At 48.6% G+C, this 20,728-nt stretch overlaps 2 protein-coding genes across 12 annotated transcripts in view; one reads left to right on the top strand and one right to left on the bottom strand.

Moving 5' to 3' along the window:
- JADE2 (jade family PHD finger 2) overlaps positions 1-6,685 on the top strand; it is a 52,384-nt gene extending 45,699 nt beyond the window's left edge. For 8 of the 9 annotated variants that reach the window (XM_032628000.1, XM_032627998.1, XM_032628001.1 and 5 more), the window contains 2 exons: positions 587-715; positions 1,988-6,685. In XM_032628000.1, coding sequence (XP_032483891.1) covers positions 587-715; positions 1,988-2,796 — 938 coding nt within the window. In that variant the 3' untranslated portion in view covers positions 2,797-6,685. The remainder of the gene's footprint in view (positions 1-586; positions 716-1,987) is intronic. The other variant, XM_032628002.1, reaches the window with a different exon arrangement.
- Positions 6,686-14,663: 7,978 nt separating this feature from the next.
- Positions 14,664-20,728, bottom strand: part of SAR1B (secretion associated Ras related GTPase 1B) — a 31,925-nt gene continuing 25,860 nt past the window's right edge. For 2 of the 3 annotated variants that reach the window (XM_032628003.1, XM_032628004.1), the window contains one exon: positions 14,664-19,610. In XM_032628003.1, coding sequence (XP_032483894.1) covers positions 19,494-19,610 — 117 coding nt within the window. In that variant the 3' untranslated portion in view covers positions 14,664-19,493. The remainder of the gene's footprint in view (positions 19,611-20,728) is intronic. The other variant, XM_032628005.1, reaches the window with a different exon arrangement.

Here is a 20,728-nt window from a genome sequence, read left to right as displayed (position 1 = left end):
TACGGCTCCCCAGACCCATGTGGTCATGGACTAAAAGGATATGAGGGCCAGGTGTGTACCCTGAGTCTCCCATCAAAGCAGACCAGGAGAGCGAGGCAGGGGACTTGCTCAAGGGCGCTGCCTGCTGTGTCAGGAGTGGAACCCAAGGCTCTTCACTCCTCAGAGTGTCCTGTCCACCTTCAGGTCTGGCTCCTTGGCCTGGCATTTAAGGCCCTGCCCTGTCCACTCACCTCCAGCCTTCCCACCCACCAGGACTCTGTCCTGAGATCTTTAGGCCATATAGATCAGACGTCCAGGTCCTACAAAGTGGTCTTCCACCCTCCTCGTGGCCCTGTGCCCCTCACCAAGCCCCTCAAGGGCAGTTACCCCTCTCTCCCACACTAGCTATTCCCCGACTCACTGGAGCCCCAGTTATCCCAGGTCCCACGTGGCTCAGAGCCTGGACCACAGAGGCAGGAGGAGGTGACCTAGAAGGCAAGGCACTGACTGATGGGGAGGACTCCTTGGATGCCACACAGTGGTCTTAGTTCTGGCTGGGCTGCTTGGGGTAACCATCTCCCTCCTGCTCTCTCTTTCCCTGACGCAGAGCGGTCTGGGAGGAGAGCAAAGGGCAAGAAGAGCGACTCGAAAAGGAAAGGCCGCGAGGGTCCGAAGGGCAGCCCCGAGAAGAAAGAGAAAGTGAAGGCAGGGTCCGACTCAGTCCTGGGGCAGCTTGGTGAGTGGCCTGGTGCACACAGCCAGGCTCATACCATCACTCCACTTGCAGCTCCCCACGAAAGGCCATGGGGACCACCAGCATCCCTGCTGCAGAGTGGGACGCCCGAGAGGGGTAGCCGGGCCCTTGCTTGCCCACGCACTCCTTCCAGCCGTAAAGGAGGCTGGGGTCTGGCATCCTGAGAGTTCCTCTTTTGTAGACTGGAGACTGGGCCCAAGAGCTCAGGGACTGCTAGGCCATCCTGGCGCTTCCAGGAACCCAGCCTCATGCTGGGAGGTGAGGGCCTGCCGTCATTCTCTGTCCCTGTCCCCCTCTGCCAGAATGTCCTCAAATGGGCCTCCCTTCAGCCCCAGCAAATCTTCCGGGAGCCACCCAGAGAGACCCATAGGAGTGGCCCTGGCCCAGCCCATCTCATTGTCACAGACCTATTTACGGCTGCCCCGTTAAGCACAGCAGTCCTAGAGGGACCCTCAGCCTTGGGCTTTGTCTCCTAGGATGTCACGTGCTTCCTCTAGAGCACTTCTCAGGGCAGGGGTGGTGTCCCCTTCCCGACCTCAGCTCTAGTGTACAAGCCCCAGGTCATCTTTTATTTTCCTCGGTCTCAGGAAGGAAACAACTTGGGATCTAATGGGAAGCCCAGTCTCACCAGCTGCCACCTCCCAAGACCTCAGTAAAGGAGGGAGGACCCATAGCTGGAGCTGGCCCTGGCATCCAAAAGGGACCTTCTACCCAGATATACCTTGCTGTCCGGTTCACGCCTGACACCCATATCCAAGTTACCTGCTTTGGAAGCTCTGAGAAGCGACACATGAAAATCTAGTGCCCCCTGGTGGCCTGAGGGTGCTTTCCTCCATTCCTCCATCCCTTATGCCCCCAGGATACAGGGTGATGGGCAGGCCTGGGCGTCCACCTTGTGCAATCTCGAAGGGCCCTCGCTTGGTTTCATGCTCTGCTGTTGCCACTTTGAAATTCTTAAAATTTTTGAACAGGGAGCCCACATTTTCACTTTACGCTCTGCTTCTCAAACTGTGAAGCCTGTCCCAGGAGCAGGACGTCCTTCTGGGGAGAGGGGTATTTGGTGTGGAGCCTGCTTTTTGGCGGTGTTGGCAGGATGCATGGACGAAACAAGATAACTCAACAGGGTATAGCACAGAGGGAAAGAGGGAGGAAGGTACGGTGGTGTGCAGGGGAGGGTCAGAGAGGGCTTCCTGAAGGAGAGTGGGACACAACACCTGCTGGCATCTCACCTGCCTTCTTTCTCCCTTCGGCCAGGCCTGTCCACTTCGTTCCCCATCGACGGCACCTTCTTCAACAGCTGGCTGGCGCAGTCGGTGCAGATCACGGCAGAGAACATGGCCATGAGCGAGTGGTCGTTAAACAATGGGCACCGCGAGGACCCTGCTCCGGGGCTGCTGTCGGAGGAGCTGCTGCAGGACGAGGAGACGCTGCTGAGCTTCATGCGGGACCCCTCACTGCGACCTGGCGACCCTGCCAGGAAGACCCGTGGCCGCACCCGCCTGCCTGCCAAGAAGAAACCACCACAGGATGGGCCCGGTTCACGGACGACTCCAGACAAAACCCCCAAGAAGCCCTGGGGCCAGGATGCTGGCAGCGGCAAGGGGGGTCAGGGGCCACCTGCCAGGAAGCCACCACGGCGAACACCTTCTCACCTGCCATCCAGTCCTACAGCCGAGGACTGTCCCATCCCAGCAGCTCCCGAGAGCCCCCCACCGCTGGCCCCCGAGACCCCAGACGAGGCAGCCCCAATGGCTGCCGACTCGAATGTCCAAGTGCCTGGCCCTACGGCGAGTCCCAAGCCCTCAGGCCGGCTTCGGCCGCCCCGCGAGAGCAGGGGAACCCGGAGATCGCCAAGTGCCAGGCCTGATGCCGGGACAGGACCGCCTTCTGCTGTGGCCGAGAGGCCAAAGGTCAGCCTACACTTTGACACTGAGACTGATGGCTACTTCTCTGACGGGGAGATGAGCGACTCAGATGTGGAGGCCGAGGACAGCGGGGTGCAGCGGGGTCCCCGGGAAGCAGGGGCTGAGGAGGTGGTCCGCATGGGGGTACTGGCCTCCTAAGTCACCCCCTACCCCTGTCCTGGGCCCTGCTCTGGTCCGCCCACGAGGCCTCAGCCCAGTCACAACTGCCATTTCCAATCTCTGCTGAGTGTCTCAGACCCTCGAGGCTGCCACTCTGTTGTGGTTTTATTTTTAATATAAAGAGAGTTTCGAATTCCACACTATTGTCTTTCCTCTGTGCTGGCCTAGGACGTTAGGATTCCTTACATGGCTCTGGCCACAAGGACCGCACCAGGTCCTGGGCACCATCCCTGCCGCGGCAGCATCCCCGCCCGGCCCATGCGGTATTCCTGGGCTCCTGGCTACACGTAGGCAAGGTGAAGAAGAGCTCAGGACTCCAGCCTGCTGCCACTGGGTGACACAGAGTGTCATTTGGGCATTATTATGGCAGATGGGCCAGCCTAAGACCTGTCCCGCCTTGCCCCCAAATCCCACTGGGGTCCATCTGGGGGGTCCTGCTGCACTCCACTGATCCCCAAGGAAGTATAATAAGTGATACCCAGCCAGAGTCTACTCACTGTCACAAGCACAACGAGCTTATACGAGAAAGCACTGAGGGGGCGAAGAGGGCCTGCTGGTTCCAAGGGAGCCACAGCCGTTCCTGATCGACCCACATCATCAGAGGCCTGCCCGCCCACCCCGTGACCCTCCACTCCCTTGCTGCTCTGCCCCTGCCAGCGCCCAGCCCGGCGGCTCTGGGAAGGGCTTCCCAGAATCCTTCCTGAGCTGTGCCGTTTTCTCAGGGGACTCCCAGCCAGCCAGCCGCCAGTGCCGGCGGAGGGCTGCAAGGGAGGGCCAGTGCCCAGATGGGGGGCGTGGGGCTCAGACTCGCCCACTGCAGAGAATCGCTCTGGGACTCCAACTTCCTTCCTTCCTTCCTTCGGGGCCAGTCTCGGCCGAGGTCTGATCACTCCCAGATAGCTGACCAGACCAGACCACTTGCCTTTTCAAGTTTCCCAGTCCTGCTAAGAGATGAGCTTCTTCCTCAGTTTCCTTTTGGAAACTCCTCTTTCCAACAAGCAGTGGGATCCCGGGGCCCAGGACGCGTCAGTGACGGCCTGCTGGGGCTGTTTTAAGTGTTGCTGGATCTCCCTGGTTCCTCCCTCCCTCCGAGCCTTAACCCCCTTTCCCAGCCATTCCCTCCCTCCCCACCATCACCGTCCTGCCTTTCCCACCCCACCCTCTAGGTCCCAGGTAGTAGCTCTGAAGAGTTTCAGTGGAGTGGCCCCAGGGTGACAGCTCAGGGAACAAACAAAACAAGGAATTCAGTGAAAACGTGTTTTTCTTTCTTTTATGAATTACTCCTGGATCACTTCTGCCACTGGTAAAGCCAGAACTTCTCCAACAAGAACCTTGCAAAAGTCCAGTGAATCAGTCGAATCATTCTGTGGATGCCAAAGAATATTTTGACCATAATACAGCACAGCCTGGACCTGACAACTTGTCACTTGGACTATTTTTTAAACGGAGCTCTTTAGCAACCAAGTATAGAAACATGTTCATCGCACACGTCCAGGAGGCGAGCGCAAGCTCTTGGACGAGGATGCTGTTCTGCTGCTGGTGTTGGATTTCAGATCCCCAGGCTGGGCCCGCTGTGAGCTCTCCTGAACTCTGAGACTCACCGTGGGAGGAGACTGATGGCGAAACCAGCGTGGCAAAAGTGTTACCATGGGGTTGCCCCCACGTGACACACGAAGCGCAAATCGGCGGGATGGGGAAGCAGCTCGAGCACCCATCCCCGACTCCAAATTTTCAAGGTACGACAGTGGCATGATCATCGACACTCAGTTTCATGTGAATTTTATCAAAACAGGAAACAAAGACAACGACTAAGTTGAAAGGGTCGGACAGATTTGTCCAGTCGGAGCAGACTCGGAGTGGGCTTCGAGGACTCTGGGCGTTGGGATGGCATGAGCTACCATGTAGAGTTTAGTCTGCCTGCCTGCCCGCCTTGGCAGTAGTGGCCAGTGCAGTGTCAACATCAGCACCCCAACCCCATTCTCTGTTTACTGCCTTTGAATAGACCTTCCTTCCCCGTGCTTCGGGTCACCTCGGGCCACAACCTTGTCTGTGCTGGATTGCTCAGTCTGACCTCACAGGAAGCAAAAGGGACGAGCTTTAAAGAACAACCAAGCTCTGCTGGGGGATGGGGGGGCCAGGAATGGCTCGGGTCCGGTAGACTCGGCACTTGCCTGTTTACCCTTCATCCATCCTGAGGCAGAGTGTGGGCTCCCTGGGGGTGAGGGTAGGGAGAGAAGCAGGGTGGGAAGGTAGTGGGTCTGGCCAGGGTCTGGACTGGGTGGGCCAGGCCGGGCAGCCAGCACTCTGCAGAGGGCCTCTACTCAAGTCGGCCTCTGGATTCCGACCCTTTTCCCGATTGGCTCTTGCTTTTGGATTGAACTATCCCTGGGGCCCACATCCTGCACGGAGTCCAAGTGTCTGTAAGGCTGGCTGGCCAGGATCTCCCAGGCCACGCCCTAGAGCTGTCCTTGTCAGGCAGCTGTCCACCCCTAGGATGTCCACCGGGCTGCAGAGAGGACGAGGATAACCGGTTCCCACTGCTGGCCTTTCTGCTATTAGCCACAGCCCCTTCGCTCTTTTTCCAGCCCGCCGACGGCTTTGCCGCCTCGGAGTTTAAGATGGGAAGCTGGGAAGAAGGTAGGAGGCCTTTTCCAGACCAGAGGCTGAGGCAGATCTTTCGCTTGACCGTATCTGATCACACTCACTGGCCCTCCTCAGGGAGGGAGAAGCTGCTCTGGAGCTCATCCGGGCTGTCATCACCACCCTCCCAGTCCCCACTGCCCACCTCCTTCCCCCTCATCACAGTGAGAAAGGATAATGTGCAAGGAAAGTATTTTTATGGATCATAAATGTATTTTAGAACAAATAAGGAGAAGAAAGGTAGAAGGGTTTATTTTATTAAATGAGCTCTGACTCGGTGACAGTGTGTGAGCATTTGCAGTGTGAAGGTCTCAGGTTCCTTGGAGAAGCCACCCAGGTTTCCAAACATGGGTGTTGGACTGTGGATGTGTGAGCCTGTTCCAGAGCACACCTTGTGTGTGTCCGAGTGCAGGCGTATCTGTGTGTGTCGTGTATGGGCACACGATGGGACTTGGGGGACAATTCCTCGAGAATCACCTGCTCGATTCTAACAGACATTGGCAGCAGCTGGATTTGGCGTTTCCTTGCTTACTGCCAGATGTGGCCAACCTCTGCCCACGCCCGAAGCTCTGTAGAATGGCCTGGGTGCCTGTAGCAAGGCCCCTGGGGAGGCCCCTTCCCATGCCCCTGGCCCAGCTGGCCACATTGGCCAAAGAGCCAGGCTGGAGTCTGGGGCCTTTGGTTGTTCTTTAAGGCACTCCCTGCTACTTTGTCCCTCGGATGCACAGCACTCTGTGCTCCACATCGGCTCGGGGTGGGGGGATGATATGAATGTCACAGGAGGAGACACCTTCTGTCTTTGTTTCAATGAAAGTGATGTGCCATTTGTTAATATACAAGAGAAATATTGAAAATATATTGAAAAGAGCAATTTTAAATTATTTTTGGCTTATGTTGCAATATTTATTTTCTTGTATTAGAAAAGATTCCTTTGTAGAGAAAAAATGTATTTTTCATTAACGCGAAAACCTATTTCTCCTTTTTGTACATTGTCCATGTTTGCTACCCTTCATGAGCAATAGAATGTATGGCCGCCTGGGGGTGGCCGGTGCCCGCGTGCCCTGCATGATTCTGTGTTGCCGCTGCCGCATAGCTCCCAGTCCCATCCTGTCCTGCTCACTCCTGGGGGTCTTCCAGAGCCCAGCCCCCACTAGGGCCCGTGTCTTCACGACCCCTCCGCACTCCTCATGTGTTGGCAAACGCAGTTAATAAAGCGATGTTTTCTGTGCTGGCTGGTGTGAGGCTCTGTTGCACCGGGGGCGGGGGGTGGAGGTTCACTGAAACGGCGAGTGTTCCCTGGCTGTCCGAAGGGACGTTAGCAAGCGCTCAGTACGCACTGGGGCTGGGCATATTTCATTTTCTCCTCACTGCTTTCATCCCCTGGAGTTCAGAGTGGACGATGGAGCTTCGCAAAGCCACACCCCTGCTAAGAGGTGAAGTTCAGCGTTCAAGTCGGGACCCCTTGAGCCACCTACCTGGGGCAGTGGGAAGGTTTGGGAGGAAACTCGAGCCTCTGTCCCTAGATCAGGGAAGGCTTTTGCCCAGGCTTGTTTTTCACTCATTATTTCCTGAGTACTTACTCCGGACCAGGCTCTGTAAAGTATGGGGAATGTAGCCACCATCTATCTCTGCCCTGGGGGAGCTCACAGACCGGCAGGGACACAATGAGGGAGCTGGGAGGTACTATGGAGGCCTGGGCTGACTGGGCAGAGGTGCATTCAGGTTACTCTGAGGAAGCAACACCATTCGTTCATGCATGCATTCATTCACTTGACCATCAGTCTACTGAGATACATCTCATTCTGCCAGTGTGCTGGGTCGTACACTGTGGATGGCACCAGGACCCTGCCCTCCCGGAGCTTCCAGACTTCCAGGCGTCGTAGATTTGAAGAATAACTAGTTGCTCGCCCAAGGGGAGCTGGCTGGGAGGAAGGGACAACAAGCGCTCTGGGTAGAGGGCTCGGCAAGCGCAAAGATGGATTAAGCTACGTGCGGAGGGGTTTTGAACCTCCTCTGAGAGCCCAAGGGGAGGCTGTGTGGAAAGGGGCTTGAATTGAGACTCAAGGAATCTAGCTTCTGGGGCCGCTGACTTAGTTGTTAACCACGGAGAACTGCCCCATTTCCTCACTGATGCAGTAGAAGGTAAGTCCCCGAGGGCACCTCCAGATCCAAAGTTCTGTGATTCCCCCCGATGCAGAAAAGTGATGGAAAGAAACCTGGGGTGAGCGAATGTGCTTTGAATGCCTATGGAGGGAGGTGTCCCTCACTGAGGGGCCACATCCCTGCTGCTGGGACCTGGGAACCCTGTCTGACAGAGCTGTGTGGGTTCTTTCAGGGCACCCAGCTGAGCGTGAGAAGGGCTCACTCGGCATCCTCAACCACAGTCAGCATGAGGTGCTGGTGGATCAGCCCCAGGGTTGAGGGGGCTCCTGCTCGGCCAGCCCCCCTAGCTGTGGTTTGGGGCTGTCAGCTCTCTGGGCCAGCTGCCCTGGGCTCGGCACCCCAGCCTCTCCCTCCTCCCAAATCCAGGCCCACTTGACCGCAGTGCTCCAGAAGAGTGATGCAGGGGCTCCGTGGCCAGACCTGCAGCTGCAAAGCTGTGGGGCAGGAGAGGTCAAGGTACCTGTGGGTCCAAAGCAGCAATGTGCAGTAGAAATAAAAGTGTGAGCCGCATCAGTAATTCTAGTGGCCACATTTTTAACAAGTAAAAAGAAAGAGGTAAAATGAATTTTTTAATTTTTTAATTTTTTTATTTAATGCATTATATCCAAACTATGATCACTTGAACCTGTAATCAGTATAAAATAATTACTAATGAGCCAATGGCACAGGAATCCCAGGGGAGGCCGGGCGTCCACTCCCGCCGTTTCGTTTATGCACACATGGATTCAGCACTCACGGGGCATCAGCTGCTGGGCCCTGAGGACTCTGGGATGACCACATGCCCCTCTGCAGAGACCAGGCCAGTGTGGGAGACAAACTTTAATCCGATAGTCCCAAAACCAGGTGCGATGACACACAGACTGCGCGGCAGCGGGGAGGGACTCTCGTGCCCACCCTGAACTTGCCTTGTTCTTGTGAAACTCCTGCAGGGTAGGATCTGGGACGCCATCTGCTGCCCAGCCCTGATGCCGGATGATATGTGTTTTTTTTGCCACAATTTTTTTAAAAAAAGAATACTATATAGGAAAAAAAAAAAGGAACCCTGCTACATTTAATAATGTATGACTGCTTTGCTGCAACAACAAACACAATGTTAAGGAAAAAGAAGCCATTCTAAAACATTAAAAAGAAAAGAGGGGATTCCCTGGCGGTCCAGTGGTTAGGTCTTTGTGCTGTCACTGCCGGGGGGCCCGGCTACGATCCCGGGTTGGGGAACTATGATCTCGCAAGCTGTGCAGTGCGGCCAAAAAAATGTTGTTAATTTAAGAAAATTTTAATTTAAAAAATTAAAAACAAAAAGAGTTCACATTGGGCCTCTGCCTTTCCTAGAGCACCCATGACTCTCCTGGGCCCCCCAACTCAAACTCAAGTCTTCTTTTTATTTTAACCCAACCCTCACAGTTTTTTGCACAGCACTGTAGGAAAATATGTCTGACCCAGGCCGAGGAAACCAGGGTTCTACTCTTCTCTCTGCCGTTGACTTGATGTACCTCAGTTTTCCCATCTGTAAAATGGGAGAAGAGGTTGGGGATACTGCTTTCTCTAGGTCCATGGTCAGAGGATGCGGTCAGTGAGGATCAGGTCAGAGTCTGCCGGGGCCCTTCATTTTACCTTAAGTCCAGCTGGGTGAGGTGGGGCTGGCTGGCAGAGGGGGCTACATGAGCCTCCAGACTGAACTTGGACAGAGCAGGAGCAGGAAGACGCTGCAGGCTTTCACACAATCAGAATGCCATCATGGCCGCTGATTCATCTGTCACCAGGTGAGGGGTCAGTAGGAGCATAGCATTAGCCATAGGTGTGATCATGAGGTGAGACACAAGGTCCGGTTGGGACGGTGACAGGGTTAAGCACTGAGCAGGGCCTGCAGGCACTGGAAGGAAGGTGAGGTGTCCGTCCTCCAGGCTTGGGTATGGGGCCGAGGCCTCGCTGGCAAGGCTGGGGGTGGGGGGCTCTGTGATTTGGGTGACAGCAATTGTAGGGTGGGCTTGTCCAGGTCTAGGGGTTTGGGTTCAGTGGGCAATTCCCCCTTATTCTCCCTCCATCCTCAGTTAACATTAGCTAACTGTGGCCGTTCAGGTCCAGAGAATTCATCCATGAACACACCACAAAGGAGAAAGTGACTAGAAATGGATTCTTGTGGGCCTTATGGTAATGCAGAATTAGGGACTGTGTTTTGGCCCTTTCTGGACCTCAGTTTTCTCATCTGTCAAATGAGGATGAGAGTTCCTACTGGGCCCACCATGCCGGGTGGCTGAGAGTTCCTACTGGGCATGGATGTGAAGGGAACAGAATGAGGAACCACTGACTGGGTGAGGGGAGGGGGAACAGCGGTTTAGGCAGAGGGCGCTCTAGCGCTGGCAGACTGACCAGAGGCCAGGAGGCCAGAGGGATTTGTTTACTGAGTCCCGGAATCCTAGCGGCGAAGCCCCGAAGCCCCGCTGTTTACAAGTTCTCACGGCTCTTCCTGCGCCCAAGCAGGACACCTGTGGTCTGGGGGCAGGGCAGGGACTGGCCACGTGCGGCCTGGGCGGGGCCGGCTAAGGGCGGGTTGTAAGCACCTGGTGTTCATTAGGGAAGCCATTCACGTGATGCCTGTGCCAGTCAGCTGCCTACGCCTGAGAAACACCCACCTTCCCAGCATTCCCGGTTCCTCGGTGGCCATCCTGAAACCTCGTAACCCACGAGGCCCGAGGTAGCCGAGTTCCTCCTGTCCGGCACCCTCACCCTCTTTTGCAAAGAAGGAACGTTCCATGGCTGGGGACTGAATGTTGGGAGCAGCACGAAACTCAGAAGAGCACCAGGGTTTGCAGGAGAAGCCAAGTAAGAAAAGTGACTCGGCAAAATAAACCATCACCTGTGGATATTCTGAACTGCTATCTTGGGACGCTGGGTGATTGCCTGGTTCTGGCGACAGGTGCTTGGTATACAGAACTTTGTTTCCCACACGCCAGCTGTACTATTCATGCTCATCAGCTTACAGAAGGAAGCCTAGGAGACTTGGGAAGGAGCTGCCGTGGACGGGCCTGATAGCTGCCTCGTCCAGCGTAAGACTCCTAAATGGGTTCACGGCAAAGGGAGCAGTGTGCCCTGTAGGGACGTCCGGAACCAGAGGGGTTGCTTAAATCTTAGGGACCCCTCTGCCCTCCAGGAGCACATCCTTCTGGTCAAGAAAGTGTATGGGACCAGTACCAACCTGCACCGTCAGTCCTGGGTCCTACCTGGCCCTCATCTGAGGAGCCGCATCTGGGTGATAGGACCTCAGTGTTTAGGGGGGTGGGGGGGCGTGAAAGCACGTCTTGTCCACCACCTTCTCTAGGACAGCCTCTGAATTCTAGTGACACAGAGCCTGTCACTTTATAAGCAACCCACTGCTAAGCCATCTGTATTAAATTTTTAAATGTCTTCCTTAAATTCAACTGTAATTGTCACTCTGAAACGATGTTTCTATTCACAGGCGGTTCTGAGCCCGGGAGCCACAGAGGTCAGTCAAGTCCAGTCCAGTGTCCGCTGGGCAGCCCTTGGGCTGTGTGATGAGTTAGGACACGCTGCCCACCTGACTTTTCAAGTTCAGGACTTTTCTAGGGGATCAGAAGGCAGGGTACTCCCCTCATCTACTTCTATTACGCTTCTCCTGCTCGATGGATGGAACCACCAGATCTCCACACTGTGCAGGCAAAGCCAGTCCCAGGTAAGAGGTGCATGAAGGGGGGGGGGTCAGAGAGGGACAGATGTGGTCTCAGCTCCCCACTCCCAGCAGTACCCTCAGGGAGCCCCACTCCCTCAGCCCGATGTCTTGTAGGTTGTGTAGCTGTGTCAGCAGCTCCAGCTTGTGTTTTATTTTGACCTCAAACGTGTGTCTTCCCCATTGTCAGCGCCACACATTCTGGTGCACGTGCTCAGTGTGGCCTTTTGGGGATACATGTCTGTCCAGGTGTTCTCAGCTTCAAATAGTGTATCCTGATCTGATGGCCCCATGAGCAGGCTCCCCTGGTGGATCCCCGGCTCCTGCCTTGGGCTGGAAAACATGGTCATACATCATAAAATGTTGGTTTCGGAATCAGTGTCAGAAGTAGCCTACTTATCATGACAGGTGAGAAGCAGGTTGAAAGACGAGAAGGATCAGCCCCGCTCTTCTGCCTCCTTCTCAGTTCAGGCCTCATGTTCCCGTCTTTCCCTCCACTGACATTTCCTTCTAAGATGCTCTCCACACAGCACCTCTTCAGGTTCTGGGCTCTACCGGCCCCAAATCACAGCGTGCCCTTTTCTGCCGTGCCTCTGTCATCGCCATGCTGTCTGCTCGCACTGTTCTCTCACCCCTTCTCCACTAACCAGTTTATACACCTTCAAGATTCAGCTCTGGTGCCCCTTTTCTAGAAACCTCGATGGGGTTTGGGGGCCTTTCCCTTTTGCCTTCCATGGTGCCTTAGGCAGATCTCTGCCCGTTTTTCATCATTCCATGCTAGTCCCCAGCGGGCAGGTGTTGAGGAAATTCCTGCTGACTGACTGGTGGAAGGGCAAACAGAAAGTAAGGCCAAATGTCCCAACCTGAATCCAATACCAGCACAATACTTGCAAAATCCCTGGTGATAACGGTTTTCCACACGTAAGGTTTTGTATATGCGAGAGAGAAAAAAAGAGAGAACCTGGTGAGTAGGGACCCCGCCTCCTACTTTGCCCAGCCCAGCCCAGCACGTGGAGTGGTGGGCAAAGGCTGCCCACATACCAGGTAATCAGAAGGGTCAGGCACTGCTTCTCCAAAGACGCAAGGCAGATTGAGGCCCCAGAGAATCCGAGAGGGGTCCCCATGCCACCCAACTGCCAGAGGCCTGTGGATTCTGAACCTGGCCCCAAATAGCAGCTGAGGTGGAAAAAGACTCAGACTGTTCTCTAAATATCTTTGTGCCACTGCCATCTGCTGCAGTCAGGAAAGAAAGCAGCGTCGCGTGGTTTCCTTCAGGAGCTGTCAGAGCTGTGTCCCCATGCAATAGAGCCCCTAGTTGTAAATAAGCTCTGGGGCCCAGAACAGGGCTGGAGCTCTCCTGTTCTGCCCCTTATCCAAAAAGGGGCGCTTGGCCATTCAAGTCTCGAAAGTGAAGTCCCTAGAACGGAGGAAAGTCAACATGAGTTTCTCCAGACTGCAATCAATGTGGCGTGGCTTCCCAACCAAGAGGTGGATCTAGAGAGCTCAACCCAAACCCAAGGGCCAGGAGAAAACCCTAAAAACGGTGCTGTAACTCGGTAATGTTTATAATCTCTAGTTTCTGAGATTTTGCTAATCCCAAATGAAATGAGACTACAATTCCACTGATGAGGGTCACATTCAGTTCCTTTTAGCTCAAGAAAGTAGTAAACCAAAATCTCCATTTTTGACCCCCAGGTGTTTCTCTGTCCATCTGTACCTCACCTCCAATTATTTCTTCCCTTTGTTTATTTTACCAGCCATGAAACGTGACACCTGTGAAGATTCTGACTGGAGGACTGATACCTATTAACCCAGGACCTTTCAATACAATCAGGTAAGAAAGCGCTTCAGTCTTCTTTTTGCAACATTACCAGCTTGTTCGTAGTGGCATAGTGCCGTCACTGAAGTCATAGTGACTTTAATAAACAGGTTAAATGGTTCACCATAGTGCCCCCAATCAAAATCCACATTCCAAAGCGAGGCTTCCTTTGCTTACTAAATAATAGCCAGAAAATTATTGTCTTGGTGTCTGATTTTAAATAAATTGAGTTAAGAGGCTTTGTAAACACAGGCTCTGACCTTTGTCAATTAACTGAATCCCCAGTTGAACCCTTTATAAGGGACGCAGCAGAAACAGGGCCTGTTCTAGGACCTTTGTTAATCATCAGGTTTCTAAGCTGTTGTTCTCACCTTTCAATTAGGAGGATGGTGGCCACCACCCAAAGGGCTTCTTTTACAGTTTCCTAGTTCCTCTATTCCCAAAAAGGTGTTTTTCACACTCTTTTGGGGGCTATGATATTGCATTACTTGTAGCTTTAGTACAAATATCAGATAGTCTAGTGGGATATTATATAGCTAAATTCAAGAAAATGAGCTAAATAAACTGGACTTTATTTTCTTAGCATTTATCCCTTCAGTGCATTCACTACCTACCTATTAGTTGCAGTTCAACAAATAACTTGAGTCCATACTAAATCTCTATTTGATGGACCCAACTGTAATAGAATCATGATCGTTTATGTTAAGAGTTAGCATAAAGCTTGATGTCCTGCACACTGTTAGTGGGAAGGTTAAAGGGATGGCTGTAGAAAGGTTTTATATTTGGATTTAAGTCTCAAAAGTAGCTTGATAACCCGTAACAAAATGATAAAATTTTTCATTCGAGTCACCTGAGGAGTTGAAAAAAGTCTGCATCCTGAGGGCAGCCTGGGCTTTGGGTGATTCTGAATTGCAGCCAAGGTTGAGAACCACCGACTACAGGTTACACCGACATAGGATTTACTAATAAATGAATTCTCAGGGGAAAAAAAAAAAAAGATACATTTTTTTCTTCCCTGATTGGCCAATGACCATTTAGTGTTACTAGTATTTAGTGTTATATTACTGTTTTTCCTAAATGAAAATCCACACACTTTGGCACCAGGAAAACCTGAGAACCTTGTTGAAGATTTGGATTTCTGCCCTCCACCCCACCCCGGATTTACTGAATCACAATATTTGGTGGGATTTTTTTCTCGTGTGTTTTAAAGCCAGCTCTGCCCCGATCCCCCGACACACACACAGGAGATTCTGATGCATACTAAAGCTAGAGAACCTTGATGTAGATAAAACCAACCAGCTGCCTTATTTTTCACATTTCAACGGACTTGGCATCGTGTAAGTCCTACTACAGTGTGCCCGTGAGTTGTTTTCAGTCTTACAAGGCAAATTAGGCCTCGGTACTTAATTTAAGCAAAGGTTCCTTGGAATCCTTGCACAAAGGGTACGTTCTATAATCTTAATAATTTCGAAGTCCAAGAAATTTCTAATAAGCATAATGAAAATTACAATTGGATGGTAAAAATGGGACTTGACACCAGAGTGTTTCAAAGACCAGGTAATCATTTTATTTTTCTATTCCTGACACTCAAATTCTTAGGGGGTGAAAAGACAATAGAACATAATCAAAATAACACACAAACACAATTCAAGGACATTTAACCAACTATTATAGCTGTTCTTTGTAAAATATATAAAGGTAAACAAACATCTTTATATAAATTAATGCTTAACAATCTGTATACACTGTAAAACAATTGTTAAAATTCACACTAAGATGCTAGTGCAAGCAGTGGTGTACAAAAGTGCAAACAAGGTTAGTGATGAAAAACTTATCACCGACTTACCACTTCAACATACTCTGCATTCAGTCAAATACTGAAGGCCTCACCACGGAAAACACTTTTATCACTTTTAAAGTTATGTGACTACATTCACCCTGAGTGCTCTTGCCTCAGTATGGCAACTGATTATGAGTTCAGGTGAGGAGCAGCACCAGGGAATCCAGAAACCCGTGTGAAGTTGGCCATTCTGATGTGAATCTTCATACCTGATAATGAAAACAATTTCAAGGACAGCTTGTATGTCAAAAACTGTAGAACTGTCACCTCCCTTGACCCTCAAATATTTAAAACTAAAATTAAATCTAATTCCCTCGCTTCATTTAAAATACATGCTGAAGAATTCATCCACTCCAGTGTGGCTTTTCCACAGAAAATAATTCTGCATGAAATCACTCAAAAGCCTTTCCCATTTCTGTCCTAAAATCTATTTGGGGTGGGGGCACTCCTGAAACAAAGTTTGCTTTGGATAAATTTGCTTTACTGTGATTACTTTGGACTCCGTTTAAAAGTGTGGTCAAAGCCTGAAACAATCAATCAGAGGTACTAAATATATTAGCTACTTAATGTTCCAAGTTATGAGGACAAAAATTAGTTCAAAATTGCATCTTCAACAGACTCTGTAGATTCCCTTTATACTCAGGGATCTTTTTATCCAGGTGTGGGCTGGGGTACGTGAGGGGTAATGGTTCCAGGGTTCAAGAGTAGAAACATGGTTTTAACAAAATTCCAATCACTTTACACAGAGGCACAGTCCCTATATTTTTAAGAGCTTGTCCTCTTTCTTTTCTTTTTCCTCTTTTTCTTTTTTCTTTTTTTTTTGGTTAAAAAGCACTAATTTGCATTTCAAAAGGACAATGATGGAAATGACCAGAAACATAAATATAGAGCTTTGAGAATTTAGTCCTTAATTGAAGATATACTGTTTTCTGAACTCTTAACTATTTATTACAAAAAAAAATTTTAATGTTTATAGAAAACCTTTAATTCCCTATTAATTTTGCATCCAGAAGTTTATATTTGCTAATCTCTGCTTTTTTCATGCTCTCTTGGAGACTTTTTGAAGCTTCACCAACTTTTACATACGTTTAAAATGGTTCAAACAGGGACTTCCCTGGCAGTCTCCACGATTCCAATGCAGGGGACACAGCGATCCCTGGTCGGGGAACTAAGATCCCGCATGCTGCATGGCACGGCCAGAAAAAAAAAAATCCAAACCATATACTCTAAATAAAATCAACACAAGATTTTCTGAGAGACTTCCTTTTATATTAGCTATTTTCAATGTACTCTGGTCAAAATTTATTTGGCAATAGAAGTCTTGCAAACTTCAGTCCTGTAAGTGACTAAGACTGAAATGCTACGTTGAGCCACATACCAAGTACAGTTTCAGAAAATGTAAACCTGTCTCCTGAAACTCTCAAATCATGTCAACTAGAGGTATTCTGTTTTTAATGATGGAACTTGTGAAAATGCTGGGTTAATTAAATCATTTTGCAGAAGGCAAGAAACACTATTATCAAATATTACTCTATTTTAATGATTTACAAGTAACTTACATGCTGGAAAGCACTACACAGAAGTGTGAGCCAGTTGAAAACTAAAGAAAAGAAATGTTCTGTGTATACACTGTAAACCACAGTAAATTTGTATATGTACACAGGCACACAAAACTAAAATTTAGATCTATGCAGGCAGTATCTGAATTCATACTTCTTTGGCACTCAAGAGATACTGGGTCAACTAAGCCAATGGTGAAGAATATTTTTTCATATGCTTTAGGAAATATCTGTGCCCCGATTTTTAAAAATGCTATAATCTTCAATCTAAAATTTCACCAAGATAAACTGGAATCCATCAATTTAAACAGTTACACAAAAGTATAATTAACAGCAGTCGTTGAAACAGGTGTGAGGTTGAGAAGCTCTTCTTTAAAAATACAAAAGCCAGCTGAGACCCTCTATTTTTAGTTTTGGACTTAAGATTTTAAAACATCTTTTGAACACTTCCTGATTTATATGGAATCCAATCTTAACTTGTATACAACAGTGTTAATTACATTTTCACACTTTACAGTGGGAGGAACAAAATTAACCTACGTCCCCAATACTACCGTTTACCCAAAAACGACTCCGCAAATGTGCACACTTGCACAGGCACATACAGAGTATATGTCCCCCATGTGCTTTTACTGCTTCTTGGCATTCTCTTAACTTGCTTCTCCTGAAGGAAGCAGTGACTTAGTGTATATGCTCTGAGGAGCTCTCAGAACTAGATGGTATGCCCAATGGCTGGGGAACTCTGAGGCCCATCTCCCTGGAGCTGGCAAGAAAGTGCAGCTTCATGTCCAGAGGTTCAGGTCATAAGACTCTTACATCATTGGGAAAATATCCACAGTTTAGTGTGGTCCACAAAGTGACTTTGTTCCTTTGATCCCAGTGACAGACCTAGAATGAGAGTTCTGGAACAACATATTTTGTACCAGAAAGCAAATCCCCTCTAGAGAAACCACTAAGCTTTTTCCTTTATACCAATTTATAACACAAATAATTAACTTCTCAATTATCACAATAGATACTAGGAAATACTTGAAGAAAGGCATGTCCCTGTAAATATTGAAAAGATACCATCAACAAGAGGCAATTACTTTTAATAAGGCTTAGTTCTGTCTGGTCAAGACGTTAAAAATGAGTACTTTAAACATATCTGGCAGAATAAACCAAGAGGCTGAAATGTCATTTGCTACTTTTCCCACGGTGTTACTGATGTTTCTAGGCAGGGAGAAAGCTTTTTATTTTCATTTAGAAGGAAGCTGAAAGTGAAATAGAATAGGTGAATTCCTAAAACCAAATGTCATGGTGAAATGACCTTGTTGGTTTAGCTAACTGGTAATTCCTTCCAGGCATATCCTTCAATCCTTATTTGCTTCATATATTACATTATGGATGACAGAAAGGACTACAGTAACTCTGATTTAGACAATAGCTAGAGAAAAACACTGATTCTGGTATTAAAATTACTCTTGATGGAATTGGAGCAATCTATTCTCAATGGAATTGGTTAAATATACTATGAAACCTTGGTTTATGACCAAGAGAGGAAATCTTAAGCTTGACAGTCTTTAAAAATAAATATTTGGCGCTTGTCTTTCAGCGAATTATGGGAATCTCTGACATATAGAAAAAAATAACTCAATTTCTTAGGAAATTAAAATGCTTTAAAAAGCTAACTAAAATCTTACTAGAAAGCCTGTCAATGAGGTTTGCAGACACTATCACATGGCAAGAATTGTATCTAAAAACAAAAGCCTTTTGTGCTATAAAGTGCGAGCTAGCTGAGAATAAAAAAAAAAAGAAAATTAAATACATGGATTCATTTTCTTTCCACCAAGAAATAAAATATGCCAAAAATGCAAAAGAGCTGTAGGACAGGAGCAAAATCCCCAAATATCTCAGTGACAAATGAAGGAGAATAGGCTCTTTTTCCTCAGATGCACGCCTCCACGATGAGACTGTGCACAAGACCCTACTTGTCGTTTGCCCTGGAGAGTACCATTAAGTATAAAGAGACTGGGGAGTACCTCTAAATGTGGGGAGACTGGTGCCTGTCACTACTTTTGGTGAAGAGGCACAGTAAGACGGAGCACTTCAGAATCAGACAACTGGAATGGGCCTATCAAACCAAAAATTAACCTTGGGTTGTACCAGAAGATGTGCTTTTCTGCAGAAGGCCGATCCCACAGGGACTAGGACATGGACCCCATCAGCATTGGTAATGGTAGTGTTACAGATAAAAATACACATGATTCAGAGATAAATGTGGTATAAGGTACAACCAAACACAACTTGTCTCCTGGAAAATGCAAAAGCCTCTAGGAACTTAAGCATTATTCTAAATATTCTGAAGCAGTCTCCTTTCCCAGTAAGCCCCTCATATAGATAATAGTAAACATACAAAATTTCAGAGCATACTAGCCAGATAAGACACATTAAAATGAAACATTTGCCCAATAAGGATGCCACACATTAGGGTTTGCTTTATTGCATGACGTTTGCATAAGAAAAAATAATGAAAACTGTAAGGCATCATGCAGTCATCAATAAGCTAATCATTAACTGTTCACTTAAGATAGGTGGACACATAATCTAAAATTAAAAACCTAGTTCCAAAAAAGTACATAAAAAGTTTAACATGATGAACTTTTAAATATGGTTTACATTTGTAGTTTCATATTAAAAAGTGCTTCAAAGGTAGTCTGGAAAGTTGCTCTTTAAAAATGGTGCTGGGGGTAATGTCAGATTATAAACTAAATTCTAATTATTTTTATGGAATTAGAAAGCTACATTGTGATATTCAGCTTACTTGAATCAGTCTTCAATTCTCACTCAAATTAGGTTGATAAGATATTAATAATCTAAAAAACATCTGTTTTCTAACCAACAAAAGTCTATTGAACTCAAGTTATGCATGTCGAGTGATCAAATCTCTGAGTAGGCCTGAATGGTGAGACCCTGAACCGATGCGGGCTGGTGTTAATCAATGTACTGAGCCATCCAGCGGAAGCCTTCTCCATAACCTTGTCTTTTGAGCACACTACACATAAAAACTTCTAAGGGCCGGGCATTCAGTTCTTTCAGAGATACACTGCCCTAGAAGAGAAGATAGACATTATGTTGAATGACCCCTTAATGAAATAAAAGCTCCACTCCCCAGGAGAACTGCAGCTCGTACATCTTAGAACAAAGGGCGACTGTGATAAAGCCACGGCTGTTTGGCATCCAAGTACCCTCCCCTAAACACACAGGACGTCTCCTCTCACTCTGCTGGAGGACAGGATGTCTGCTCAGTGGGACAGAGGTGAGCTTGTGAGGCACACAAGAATGAAAATAATCGGTGACTTAGAAAAAATTCAAGTTACCTGGGACAACTGGCTTCACTTATATTAAAAACAAACATTCTCTGAGTAGGTTTATGACTAAACAAGGCATTTCTTAAAATTAATGTAATGTGGAGCAGGGACTTCCCTGGCAGTCCAGTGGGTAAGACTCTGAGCTCCCAATGTGGGGGGCGCCAGTTCGACCCCTGGTTGGGGAACTAGGATCCCACATGCAATGCAGCATGGCAAAAAAAAAATAAAATTAATGTGCAGTTATTAAAAAGAAGAAACAGAAAATAGACCAAAGTCTACCATATCTAACATAAGAGTCTCCTTCCATAGGCTGCAATATTTCTCTACTCTGGGATTTTTCAATACTAAGGTCCTTCCCCAAAACAAATACCAGTAAAAATGAATGCAAAAATAATGTGTCTTAAAGCTTATTATAAATCATATGTTCAGAAAACCCCAACACTGCTATGGCCAAGTTTACATTTTATTTTTATCTGTGGTGAACTCTTAAACACTGAACTGAGGGCCTAAATACACTACTGGTATGCTTAAACATTCAAGTATATTATTTAGTGGCTAATTCTGAAAAATTATGACAAAACTTTGAAAGCTTTCATTTAGTTTCTCATAAGCATAGGCTTTGATTTTTTTTTTTTTTTTTTGCGGTACGTGGGCCTCTCACTGTTGTGGCCTCTCCCGTTGCGGAGCACAGGCTCCAGATGCGCAGGCCCAGCGGCCATGGCTCACGGGCCCAGCCGCTCTGCGGCATGTGGGATCTTCCCGGACCGGGGCACGAACCCGTGTCCCCTGCATCGGCAGGTGGACTCTCAACCACTGCGCCACCAGGGAAGCCCGTAGGCTTTGACATTTTTGATATCA

Source organism: Phocoena sinus, chromosome 3 (assembly GCF_008692025.1).
Source record: "Phocoena sinus isolate mPhoSin1 chromosome 3, mPhoSin1.pri, whole genome shotgun sequence".
NCBI lineage: Eukaryota > Metazoa > Chordata > Mammalia > Artiodactyla > Phocoenidae > Phocoena > Phocoena sinus.
Note: the sequence above shows the minus strand (reverse complement) of the source record. Positions and strands in the feature narration are given on the sequence as shown.